Source organism: Sarcophilus harrisii, chromosome 5, assembly GCF_902635505.1.
Source record: "Sarcophilus harrisii chromosome 5, mSarHar1.11, whole genome shotgun sequence".
NCBI classification, from domain to species: domain Eukaryota; kingdom Metazoa; phylum Chordata; class Mammalia; order Dasyuromorphia; family Dasyuridae; genus Sarcophilus; species Sarcophilus harrisii.
The window spans coordinates 26,905,806-26,919,430 of record NC_045430.1 but is presented as its reverse complement, the minus strand read 5'-3'; the positions used below and the strand labels follow the sequence as shown (position 1 = coordinate 26,919,430).

Below are 13,625 nucleotides of genomic sequence, written 5' to 3'. Positions count from 1 at the left end.
CCCTTAAAGTTCTTGATTTATGATTTTATCTAGAAGAGAGATTAAGCTTGATCAGTTTGTCTCTGAAAGCAAAACTGGAAATAATGGATGGAAGTCCTGGTTCAGCTTGGAAGAACTTCCCAGTTGGATTGTTGTGAGGATCAGCCAAAGTGATATCTGTATAGCATTTAACAAGGTGCCTGGTACCTAATAGGTGCCGCTTCCTTCCTTCCTTTCACTTTTTCACTGTCAGGGTCGATTCCCAATTTGGTACAGAGCCTTAGGGGTTAAACAAAATCTTCTTACTAAACTCTATTTGATTACTCTCAGTAAGAAGTAATTCTCTGGGTGATTAAAAAGCAGTTCAGGAAAATACAAAAAGTCAATATCTCTGGCAGGAAAGTTTTCTGGGGTCTAGTGGATTTTCATTAAAATTCTTGGCTAATTGCTGGGTGTTAGGTGAAATCACAGAATTATTCTTTGTTTTCCTTATTATTTAATTATTTGAACCATTTTCCATATAATGGTAAATAATTTGCATCTAGAAGAACATTCTTGCTGATTATATGAAGGCATGTTTTTTGATTGAACTTAGGATTTCATTGCTGTGGGGCAACCTTGATAAGGTTTTTCCCCTTTGCCCATGAGGAGGGAATCACTCCCATCCGCACTCCACCACGAGTACCTCGCTTTGCCTCTTTCTTCTGCAGAAAGATGCTTTTTCCCATTAGAATATAAAAAACTAGATCTTTTTACTTGTATTAATTTCTCTGTTGCTTAATGAAATACACAGGAGCTAAGTCAGTGCTTGTTGCCTGCCTGCCTGTCTTGCCTGGAGCAATGAGAAGTGAAAGAATTTGCCTAGGATCATAGAGCTGGTGGGGGCCAAAGGCAGGACTTGAGGCCAGCCCCCTCCTAGCTTCTCATAGTATGGTCACGTTACCTCTTTTAGAAGGAGATACCCCAATTGCTCTCAGGAGTCCTGAGAGTTTGCTTCCTATCCTAGGTCTCTTTTGATCTTGGACGACATATGGGATTCGTGGGTGCTAAAAGCTTTTGACAATCACCATCAGATCCTTCTCACCAGTAGAGATAAAAGTGTGACCGACTCAGTGATGGGTAAGTGTCCCTGCGCTGGTTGCCCAGTGTCTTTTACTTTTTGACTCTGTTTATTGAGCTGTGCCTTGAGGTTTATTTCTTTTTCTTTTGCTCCCATTACAGGTCCCAAATATGTAGTCCCTGTGGAGAGTGGCTTAAGAAAAGAGAAAGGATTGGAAATCTTGTCGCTCTTTGTTAATATGAAAAAAACAGATCTGCCCGAACAAGCTCATAGCATCGTGAGGGAGTGCAAAGGTAAATTCCTTTAAAGAGGAGCATATTGATTTGAGAGATGGGGGGCCCCCTCATTTAGATCAACACGGGAATGTTAATAATTAATTTTGATATGCCTTCTCCTTTGCCCTTGGGTTTTTTCATGGTGCCATTAAGTAATTTAGTCATGAAGTCATCCCTAATTCAGAATTTTATTATTTCTTGCCTAACTGGGCTTCCTGTATCTTGCTTCTTCTTGTTGTAATCCATCCTCCACACATCTGTCCAGTTGATATTGGCTACTCAAACACCTGATCCTGTCTCTTTCTCTGTTCAGAAGCCTTGAGGTGCCTGTAGCCACCCCAGATCAGGTGAGAGGAGAGCCTCTGGCCCTGGTCTGCAGAGATAGCCTGGAAGGCGGTTGCCATGTGCTGCTTCCTTCCTTTGTAGCCTGGGTCTGAGTGTCATCTACTGGTTTTTCTGGTTATGATATAAAAGATGGGTAGAAGGGCAGCAAGAGAGTAGAAGTTGCCATGCTCTTATTTGAAGACTGTTTTGGTTCAAGGGAGCTTTGATGATGATCGAATCTAGGGGGATGGCCATGGGGACAAAGAGGGGGAGGGCAATGAGTGAGCAGCCTTGTGGAGGTAGAATTAAATTTCCTTTTCTCTGTTCTGATGTAGAATGGAAATACCTGGTAGACATGTCTACCTGCCTGCCTGTCTGTCTGTCTCTTTGCTAATGATTTTCTTTTAAAAGGTTTGACATTGTTGGTTTTCTTTCCTTTTTTTTTTTTTTTTTTTCTTCCAGGTTCCCCTCTTGTAGTGTCTTTAATTGGTGCCCTATTACGTGATTTCCCCAATCGGTGGGGATACTACCTCAGGCAACTTCAGAACAAGCAGTTTAAAAGAATTAGGAAGTCTTCATCTTATGACTATGAAGCCCTGGATGAAGCCATGTCCATAAGTGTGGAAAGACTGAATGAAGCCCTCCAGAAGTATTATAAGGACCTTTCCATCCTGCAGAAGGATGTAAGAGTACCTACTAAGGTAAGCACAGGTGGGCGGTTCGATGGGTCAGAGGTAGGGCCTCTTTGGAATTCTTGAGTCTTGTTATTGGGTTATTATGGTGTGTAATCATTCTTGAAAGAATTTTCTCCATTTTTCTATTGATTCTCCTCCCTCCCTCCCTCCCTTCCTTTTTTTTTTTTTTTTTTTTTTAAAACATCATAGTCATTTTTTAATAGCTTCCCATACCTAATTCCTTCCTTGGTTTTTTCTTTATAATAAGTCAAGTTAGCCAGCATTTATTGAGTCAAGTTAGCCAGCATTTATTAAGCACTTACTATGTGCCAGGCATTGTGTTAAGTGCTGAGGATACAAAGAAAAGATACAAAACAGCTCCTTCTCTTAAGAAGCTTATGCTCAAAAAGGGAGACAATATTGCTAAGAAATAAGGACAAACCAGATATAGACAGGATAAATCAGAGATAGTTTCAGAGCTTGGGAAGACATTAAAGTTAAGAGTACCAAGAAGGGCTCCTTACAGAAGGTGGGATTTTCACTGAGACTTAGAGGAAATAGGGAGGCCACACCAGGCACCATGTTAGGCTTCGGGCCTACTTCCATTGACCCTGTATATTTCCTTCATGTTTTTGTTGTCTCTGTCCCACGAGAATTTCAGTTCTTTGAGCATGGGGACTGAATTTTGCCTTTTTTGTATGTAAAATGTGCCAGGCACACCATAAGTGCTAAGTGCTTGTTATTATTGCAGAGAAGGAAAACTATCCTCCTCTCAGTAGTTTGTATTTTAACAGAGGAGGCAATATTTGTTATTCAGTCATTTTGCTTGTGTGAGACTCTTTATGACCCCATTGGGATTTTCTTGGCAGAGATACTGGAATAGTTTGCCATTTCTTTCTTCAGCTCATTTTCCAGATGTGGACATTGAGGCTGTCAGAGTTAAGTGACTTGCCCAGAGTTATAAAGCTAGGAAGTGTCTGAGGCCAGATTTGAACTCCAAAAATGAGTCTTCCTGACTCCATTCAGGAAGCTCTATGCATTACACCATCCAGCTTCCCTGGAGGCACCATAAACATATACAGGTATATACAGAAGAATTACAATGTAGATAGGGAGAGAGGGCTTGAGCAGTTAAGCAAAATAATGGGAAAAACAGAATGACTACATAAGGTGATGTTTTGTACCTAGTATTGCTTCATTTACATAATTACAGTGGTTATGTTTGTTATTCTCTTGATTCTGCTTTCTCTGCAATCTCATTTTCCATGAATCTTCTCAGATTTCTCTGAATTCCTCTTTGTCACTACATATGGCACAATCAAATTCCTCTGCATTCCTGTATCACAGTTTGTTTAGACATTCTGTAATTGATGGGCATGCCCTGAGTTTCCATCTTTTCCAAATAACGAAGAATCAACTGCTATTGATATGATGTCTTAGGACATCATATGCCTAGTATGTGGGGTCCCTGGGTCAAAAGGTATGACTAATTTATATTAGTTTTACCCAAGTGATTTTCCTAAAATTTTTCTGACTGTTGCTTTTCTACTTAATAAACTTCATTAGACTCCCTTTTATCTCTTTAGTTAGACGTTTAAGCATCTTCAAAACTTGGTTCCAACCTGCCTTTCAGACTTATACATAATTCCCCTTCATGCCCTCTCTTCTTGCAGCCAACTAGCCTGCTGTCCTTTTCGTGGATTGCCTCCCTTTCCCAGAGGCGTGCTTTCCTTCTTCCCCTTTATCTCTTAGAATCCTTGATTTCCTTTAAGGCTCAGTTCAAGTATCACCTTCCCCCCCAAGGCTTTTCCTAATGTTTCCCAGCTCTTAGCCCTTGCTCCTGCTGCTCTCAAAGATATCTTGTATTTATGAACTTAGTTTGTATGTTTTTATATACATAGATAGTGCACATATGCACACTTGTGTGTATATACATATATGCATATGTGCATAGACCCATATATACACACAAACATATTTGTGTATGTTTTTTGTCCTGAAAAACTATAAGCTATGTGAGTCCACGGACTGTTTCTTTGTGTCCCTAACACCTGATGTAATATCTGCCATATAATAGGGGATTAAGGAACACTTATTAATTGATTGATTAGCATGTTGTAGTTTGCTAAACATTCCCCAATCAGTAGTTACCCACTTGCTGTGTTTTTTGTTATTATTCTTCCATGAATAATGCTACTTTGGATGTTGATGGAACCTTTTTGTTCTTGACCTCTTTGTCAGGGCCACATAGCTGGAATGTAAATGTCAGAACATGTGCTTGAGGTTTTCTCTTATTGTAGGACCTGGAGAACCACAGGCTCCTGATCAGGACAGACTTCTTGAATTGGGAGTAGAATGGGAGAGTAGCTGAGAGTGTAAATATACCTATGAAGCTCGTCCAGATGACCAGTTTTAGGCGTCCATTTCTTTTCCACAAATTTTGAAGTGGTTCCATTGAAGTGAGAAGGAGTGCTGCTTCCTTAGTGTCCTGTTGCTTTCTCTCCAGAGAAGCAGTTGGTGGCCACCTGCATCCACTCAAGCTGTGATCTAATTTTACTGTGTAGTCCCCTTCCCCACATTCCTGTAACTATTGCTTCTGGATACCTGAAGTGCTCACAATGTTTCTCAGGTATTATGTATTCTTTGGGACATGGAGACTGAAGAAGTTGAAGACATCCTACAAGAATTCATTAATAAATCCCTCCTGTTTTATGACCGAAATGGAAAATCATTCCATTATTATTTACATGATCTTCAGGTCGATTTCCTCATGGAGAAGAACCGTGACCAGCTCCAGGTACTAAGGTCTTTGTGAACTTTGAATGGCACAGTTTTTTTCTCTTCATTTTTTTTTGGATGCTCACCTTTGAACAGTTGTTTTTGGCTAGTGTCCAAATATTTGTCAGAGCCCTAATTTTCTCTTCCCATGTAATTCTTCATGTATTAAAATGCAAAGTTATATCTTTATGAGGATGATTTTGTCTTGACATTAGCGCCATCCCTGGTGAGGAGCATGGAAGATTTTTGAAGATTATGTGTTTAGTGAAATTGGTTTTTAAAAATGATTTTTTTCTTAAAAAAATTTATTTTGTCTCTCATCTTTTCCTACCCATTATGAAGAGAAAAAAAAAGGAAAGACAAAAGTGCTTTGAAACAAATACGCATTGTCAAACACAACAAATTCCCAAATTGGTCTTGTTAAAAATAATGTCTCAGACTGCATCCTGAATTTGTCACCTCTATGTCAAGAGATGAGCATAGATTATTATCAGTCCTTTAGAGTAATGGTTGGTCATTGCATTGATCAGAGGTCTTTAAGTTTTTCAAAGTTGTTTGTCTTTAACAGTGTTGTTATTATTTAAATTGCTTTCCTGGTTCAGCTTACTTTACTCTGTATCAATTCATACAAATCCATCTGATTTTCTCTGAAACTATCCTTTTTGTCATTTCTTGTGATGCAATAGTATTCCATTGCAGTTGTAATGTAATTACAGTTGTAAAAGTAAACTCTAGTTTGTTGATAGCCCTTCTCCCCACCCCTAAAGTGTTTCATTCTTGTTACAGGAATTGCACAAAAAGGTTGTGACTCAGTTCCAGAGATATTATAAGGTGCACTCTCTTGCTTCTGACCAAGAAGACTCCATGTACTGGTACAACTTTCTGGTGTATCACATGGCGAATGCCAACATGCGCCAAGTAAGTTAGCCTCACTTTGATTTCTTCACTGTCTCTCTCCGTCCCATCACATTTTCATGGTCAGGCTGGTGCTAGAGGACTCAGAACTACATCTTCTCATGGGGTCAGGGTCTCCCAGTGAGACAGACAAACATTGCTCATTTTAGGAGGTGCACTAATTTTAATGAAAAATTTTATTGATACATTTTTATTTTGAGATGATAAGGGTTTCCAAAAACAGTTGAAAACAATCCCCTTCTACAGATCTCATCCCTTTAAAGTTTGCATAGTGTTGTGTCTATGTCAGTTCATTTGATCCTTGACTGCCATGACATTGGTCAGGTCATTGCAACCAGGCCTGAGTTTGCTCATCTGTTTAACGGTGGAGTCAGAAGAGATCATATCTGAGGCCTCTTGCAGCTCAGATCCAGGTCTGACATTGTTTGATTTCATAATGTTAGCAAGGCCATTAGTATTTCATTTCAGTTAAGCACCTGCTATATATGGTGGGTACCGAGTTAGGAGCTAAAGACTCAGGCAAGAATTAAACAATCTCCTATCCTCAAGAGAGTTTTCATTTTACTTGGAGAAACAGCACATATATGTAAACCTAAACACAAACAGGGACAGAGTAAGGATGAAAGGTTTGGGGGTAGGGAAGCACTAGTAGCTGGGAGGATCAGAAAAGCCTTCATGAAGGACAAGCCACTTGAACTGAATTTTGAAGGAAGCGAGGGATTCCAAGGGGCTGATGGAGGAAGCAGGACTTGGATGGGGAGAGGGGAGTAGTGGCAGATGGGATCATTGGACTGCAATGCATAAGAATAAAGAGATGTGTAATCAACCTGAACAGGGGGTTGAGGCCAGAAGTGAAGGACTTTAAATGCCGAACAGGGGCATTTCTGTTTATTGAGAAGATGTGACCTGGTCCAATCTTGCTTTTGGAATCCCACTTGGGCAGTTGGGGAGGAGACTGGGTTGGAGGAGGAGAGAGATCTACTTTTGATGTTTGTGCTTGGACGTCCGCTTTGCTTCATTCCTCATTCTTGGTTATATTCTGAATAGTGAAGGTGGCCAGTGAAATGATCTGTGGAGGGAAGTGTTGCTAGGTTTTGAGACCCTGAAGAATCCCGCAGGAATCCAGCAGCAGGGGCTGCCAGTACCTCTAGGTGCGGCTTCTGCGCAGCTGAAGACTGTAGCCACAGACAAGACTAGAGGAGTCTTGGTCCTTTCCTGACTGGATCCTTGGGGTTTGAGACACTTGTCAGAGCCACATATCATGCCAAGGAAAACAGGACTTCATTTTTCAGACTTTCTGTCCTTCATTTCTGCCCTGCTTTCTTCAATCACTGATTTAAAAATGAGAAGAGGGAATTTTTGGCGTCTTAATGCTACAGCTGTCTCTTTTGCTAGGAGGCCCATGGTGGGTGGTAGAAGAGCTCAGCCAAGAGATGCTGGTTCAGAGCAGGGTGGGAAAGCTGAAGTCATCCCCACAGCATCCCCTTAAGCAGAGATCTGAGCATGCTACTCGTTTGTATACACTTTGAACCTGAATTTGGACACTTGAGTTCTTTCTTTTATTTTTAAAGTAGTTTTATAAAATGTTTATGGCAGCCCTTTTGATAGTGGCAAGAAACTAGAAAATGAGTGGATGCCCATCAATTGGAGAATGGCTGAGTAAATTGTGGCATATGAATGTTATGGAATATTATTGTTCTGTAAGAAATGACCAGCAGGATGATTTCAGAGAGTCCTGGAGAGACTTGCATGAATTGATGCTGAGTGAAATGAGCAGAACCAGGAGATCATTATCTACTTCAACAATAAAACTGTACAAAGATCAGTTCTGATAAACATGTCTCTCTTCAACAATGAGATGATTCAAACCAATTCCAATTGTTCGGGAATGAAGAGAGTCATCTATACTCAGAGAAAAAAAAAATGGAAATAAGTGTGGATTACAACATAGCATTTTCACTCTTTCTGTTATTGTTTGCTTGCATTTTGTTTTCTCAGGTTTTTTTCTTTTTTTCTAGATACGATTCTTCTTGTGCAGCAAGATAACTATAAATATGTATACATATATTGGATATAACATATATTTTAACATATTTAACATATATTGGACTACTTGCCATCTAGGGGAAGGGATGAGGAGAAGGAGGGGAAAATTTGGAAGAGAAGATTTTGCAAGGGTCAATATTGAAAAATTACCCATGCATATGTTTTGTAAATAAAAATCTATAATAATAATAATACTAAAATGAGAAAAAAATAAAGTAGTTTTGTAAAACTTAAGAACTTGAAGGTCATCAGCAAACATGAATATTTTTACATATAAAGTGCAAAAAATAGGACTGTGTATGAAATTTTGAATCTCTCAAGTACAACTTAAAAAAATTACAATTATATATATACAATTATAAAAATTATAAAAATATTTTCTTGTCTTTCTATCCTTTGTTTTGTTGTTCATTCATCTTAGTCACATCTTAGTCTTCATGATCCCATTTGAGATTTTCTTGGCAGAGATACTGGAGTGGTTTGTCATTTATTTTTCTAACTCATTTTACAGATGAGAAAACTGAGGCAAATCAGATTAAGTGACTTCCCCAGGATCATAGTTAATTAGTGTCTGAGGCTGAATTTGAACTCAAGTCTTCCTTACTCCAGACCTGGTACTCTATTCATCGTACCACCTATGCCAATTTTAAAGAAAAACAAAAAAAAGAAATAACCCCCTGTAACAGATAGCCATAGTCAGGCAAAACACGGTGTAAAATATGTTTTCAAATCATCTTTTTAAACAAAATTCATTTAAAACTAAATATCAAGTAAGAAAAAACTAAATAGAAAAGGAAAGCCAGAAAATGAAAATTAAAGAAAAAAAAAAACCCAAAACAAAACATTTCCATGTGCCCAGCAGAACATCAGGGAACATTTACACTATGTAACAATAAATTTCCTTTAAATCATCTTTTAAAGACATTCATTTGAGGGGGTAAGAGATAAATTTGGGACACCAAAAACTGCCCTAGGATGCTAGCCTTTAAAAAAAATTTTTTTTTTTTTAATAATTGTAACTTTTTATTGACAGAACCCATACCTGGGTAATTTTTACAACATTATCCCTTGCACTCACTTCTGTTCCGACTTTTCCTCTCCCTCCCTCCACCCCCTCCCCCAGATGGCAAGCAGTCTTATGCATGTTAAATATGTCACAGTATGTCCTAGATACAGTATATGTGTGCAGAAGCGGACAGTTCTCTTGTTGTACAAGAAGAGTTGGATTCAGAAGGTAAAAATAACCCAGGAAGAAGAACAAAAATGCAAACAGTTTACATTCATTTCCCAGTGTTGTTTCTTTGGGGGTAGCTGCTTCTTTCCATCGTTGATCAATTGGAACTGAGTTAGAACTTCTCTTTGTCAAAGAAATCTACTTCCATCAGAATACATCCTCATACAGTATCGTTGTTGAGGTATTTAATGATCTCCTGGTTCTGCTCATTTCACTCAGCATCAGTTCACGTATCTCCAAGCTTCTCTGTAGTCATCCTGCTGGTCATTTCTTACAGAACAATAATATTCCATAACATTCATATACCACAATTTACCCAACCATTCTCCAATTGATGGGCATCCATTCATTTTCCAGTTTCAAGCCACAACAAACTGGGCTTCCACAAACATTCGTGCACATACAGGTCCCTTTCCCCTTTCCCTTCTTTAGTATCTCTTTGGGATATAAGCCCAGTAGCCATGCTAGCCTTTTTTAAGAAAAATGATGGAAAACTTTTTTTTTTTAACATCACCAATATTTGACATTTTTGTTTCCACTTTTCCCAAAGAGCCATCCCTTTTTGGGTTTTACAGTTGTTTCTGAGGTTGAAGGAGCTTTAGTGTTTGCATCTTTGAATTTTGGTGCTCTTTGGTAAAGTCCCCATTCTTTGTGTCCTAGTTAAAGCTCTGTTACTTCCTACATGAGATTGAAAAATCAGTTGGATGCCTTGCTTACATTGCTACCTGTATATTCCAGGGTTTTGCAATGTTAATTTAACTTTTTAAACTCTTTAAATGAGTGTAAAAAGAGTTAAATTGACACATTAAAGCCATATCAGTGACTTCTTTAGTTGTTTTTGTGTTGCTTATTGCTTTTGACAAGTATTGTCCACACATTATGTGTGGGTACATGGGTGTCTCTCTTTTGGAAATCTAAACTGTCTTCCCCTTTATTTTAGGAGCTTTGTGATCTATTGTTTTCCCTGGATTGGATTAAAGCAAAGACTGAGCTTGTGGGACCTGCTCATCTGATACATGAGTTTATGCAATATAGCCATCTATTGGATAAGAAGGTATGTACTCAAGTGAAAAGTGGGAGCTTGAATGACTTGTTTGGATGTTGTGATCTAGCTTTAATAATGGAATTAAGTAGAATAAATGGGATAAGAAAATATTCCTTTAAAGTGAAAGCTCTTTGAGGAAAGGAGCCAATTTTTGATTTGTCTTTGTATCCCCAGGACAGGGCTTGACACAGTAGTCACTTAATAAATATTTATTGTGTATGAGGAGGTGGTATGAAGAGAGAAAATAGATTTTTGTTAATTGTGAAACAATTAAATCAGCTTTTGTTCTTCAAGTTGATTGTTTTCCTCTATAAATTTGATTGTTGGCCTGTCTTCTTGGTTTTTCTTGAAGTTAGAGTAGGTTATGGGGATCTAGAGTTGAGACTAGAGAAATGTATTATGATTGTTATGACAATTGTTATTATTATTATTATGCTTGTTACGGTGATTATTTTGGGCAACTTTAAGAGGATTATTTCTTGTCTTAAGAAAGTAAAACTGGCCTGAATGTAGGTACCTGGCTAATCAAGCTTTTACTAGATCCATTGTCTAAGAGAGGTCACTGCACATTAGTTCAGAGAAAAGAATGTTTCCTTCAAACCTAAAAAATGAGAACACAGAGATATTTAGAGAAAGAGCAAATTTTAGGTCTGCTTTCATTTCTGAGTGATTTTAATTTGCCACAGGATTGCACCATTCGTGAGAATTTTCAAGAATTTTTATCTCTCAATGGACACCTTCTTGGACGCCAGCCATTTCCCAATATTGTGCAGCTAGGTCTCTGTGAGCCCGAAACTTCTGAAATATATCGGCAAGCCAAATTACGAGCCAAGCAGGAGGTCGACAAAGGGAGGCTTTACTTGGAATGGATGTAAGTTAGTTAAGACAGACTCTGAAAACGGGTGAAGTTAAAATCATGCCATAGATTTCTTTTTTTTTTTTTTTTTTTACTGGCTATATTTCAGCCATTTTATTACATAGATGCTTTTGCCTTTTTTATTTTTTTTATTTTTATTTTATTTAATAGCCTTTTATTTACAGGTTATATGCGTGGGTAACTTTACAGCATTAACAATTGCCAAACCTCTTGTTCCAATTTTTCACCTCTTACCCCCCCCCACCCCCTCCCCCAGATCATGCCATAGATTTCTAAGTGGCATGGAGAGATAGGATTTTGGGATCCTGAAGAATGCTTTGGCTTTTATTTTTTTTTTTTTTCAAAGCAAAGCTACAAGTTTTATTTATAGATTAATAAATAGAAATCTTAGAACATATAAAGATCATAGATTCCTATCTAGAAAAATCCTCAGAAGTCATTCTTTTCATTATTTATTTAATTATTTTTTAATTTTATTATAGCTTTTTATTTACAAAACATATGGATGGGTAATTTTTTAACACTGACCCTTGCAAAATCTTCTGTTCTAATTTTTCCTCTCCTTTCTCTTCCCCACTCCCCTAGATGACAGGTAGTTCAATACATGTTAAATAAGTTGCTTTGGCTTTTTAAGAGTCAGTTTTTAAAAAAATCCCAGCCTCTCAAAAACTTCCATGAAAGTTAGAATAGTGAGGTAGAGAAATGGGAGTCCGTGGTCTAGGAATCCCACTTTCCAGTGCAAGTCTGGTCTCTTCTCTGAAGCTTGGAGCCCGGGAAGGACTACCAGATGCCAAGAACATTCTGTGTCCTGCCAGGGCTGTACAGGGACTCCTGGTTTTGTGGCTGGCTCTGAGACCGAAACAAGCTCCTTTGGGGAGAAGAAACTCATTCTATCAGTCATGGGAAATGGGGAAATAGCTCAAGGTATGAGTCCCAAGAGCAGGGCTTGAGCAGCCCCAGATCCTTAGCTAGCTGGTGACTTGGAGAGGGCCTCCCTTTGCTCATCTGTGACTTGGGGGTGCTGATCCTTGCACTTTCTGCTTCCTTGGTGGGTCCGCCTTGTGTTTACGGTGGATGTGTCTTCCTCTTTGCCTCTCTCCAGACAGTGCCTGGTGTGCATTCGGGACTTAAGCGATGCTAGAGTGAATGAGTGTGAGGAAAACAATTTGTAAACTTGACTATATCCAGGGCTTCTCAACAGGCAACCTCCCTGTTTCCTTTAAAAAGTAAAGTTCCCCCTCCCCTTCCACTCTTGGACTCCTCCTTTCTCCCCCCTCCCTGATCTCATGATCTCTTTCTGTTGGTTTTCTACAACAGCCTTCCTAGTCGTTCCCTATTCATCTCCAGTTTGCCCCCTTCAGTGGCCCTCGCTCTTCCTGCTCTCTCAGAACCATGGCCTGCCCTTTGAGGCTCCCTGCCCTCCCTTCTGTGTACACCTGTTCCTGGGTCTTTTGTCCTCCCCTGTGTGTCCCTTCAGTGCTGGTTCTCTTTTCTCCCTTCGCTGCCTCTGCTCCCTTAGCTCCTAGCATCCTTTTCATGCAGCTTTCTCCCACAGCATCATCCCTGGCTCTGTTTTCTTCCTAGATTCCCAGAATAGGAAAGGTGGAAGAGCCAGGCATTGTGCTCAGAGCTTAACCTCAGGAGTTGGGGACTGTGATTCTTCCCACTTTACAGGGGGGTGAGCAGAAATGAAGGTCCAGCCAGTCAGGATTTGAGGCAGGATTTGAAATCTGGTCTGATTCCAAAATATCATTAGATACAGATGAGCTGGTGAAGAAGTGTGCTTCACCCATTGTGCCAGCAGCTGCCTCAGATACCAGATATCTGGCTCCCTGCTCCTCATGTCTCCCACTGAACTATTCCTGAGGCTCTCCCCAGACAGTCCTCAGACTGCGCTCCTTGATCCATCGTCCTTGGTGTGTGGCTTTGCCCCATTCCTGACTCAGCTTTAGGGTGCTCCTTTCCTGAGGCCTTTTCTGGCCCCAGCTGCCCAGGCCCTCTTTCCATTCCTGTATCTACTTAGTATTGACCTGTCTATGCATGTGTTGTCTCTCAGGGACAGATTGCAGATAATAGCTGGAGTTTTATAGTTTGCAAAGTACAGCATACACATGATTTCATTTGATTCTATAAAACCTCGAAAGAAGGTACTGTTATTAACCCCATTTTTTCAGATGAGCAAGCTGACCTGCTCAGAAAACACAGTTAGTAGTGCCCATGGAAGAATTTACATCTCGATCTTCCTGATTATAAGTATAGTGTTTTATTCCAGTGCATCCTTTTTTTTTTTTTTTTTTTTCTATACGCTCCCTTGAGTAGAGGAGATTGAAAAATAAGTTGTGGATTTTGGTGGGTAGGTTGCTTACACAATTAATTTTTTTTGTTCATGTATGATTATTTTTGAAAACACATAGTTAG

General features: G+C 39.3%; 1 protein-coding gene across 3 annotated transcripts in view; it reads left to right on the top strand.

The window, feature by feature from the left end:
- The window catches only part of APAF1 (apoptotic peptidase activating factor 1), an 84,547-nt gene that overhangs the window by 19,301 nt on the left and 51,621 nt on the right, over positions 1-13,625 (top strand). For 2 of the 3 annotated variants that reach the window (XM_012550588.3, XM_012550587.3), the window contains exons 6-12: positions 986-1,098; positions 1,201-1,332; positions 2,101-2,339; positions 4,942-5,109; positions 5,877-6,008; positions 10,226-10,339; positions 11,017-11,201. In XM_012550588.3, coding sequence (XP_012406042.1) covers positions 986-1,098; positions 1,201-1,332; positions 2,101-2,339; positions 4,942-5,109; positions 5,877-6,008; positions 10,226-10,339; positions 11,017-11,201 — 1,083 coding nt within the window. The remainder of the gene's footprint in view (positions 1-985; positions 1,099-1,200; positions 1,333-2,100; positions 2,340-4,941; positions 5,110-5,876; positions 6,009-10,225; positions 10,340-11,016; positions 11,202-13,625) is intronic. The other variant, XM_012550589.3, reaches the window with a different exon arrangement.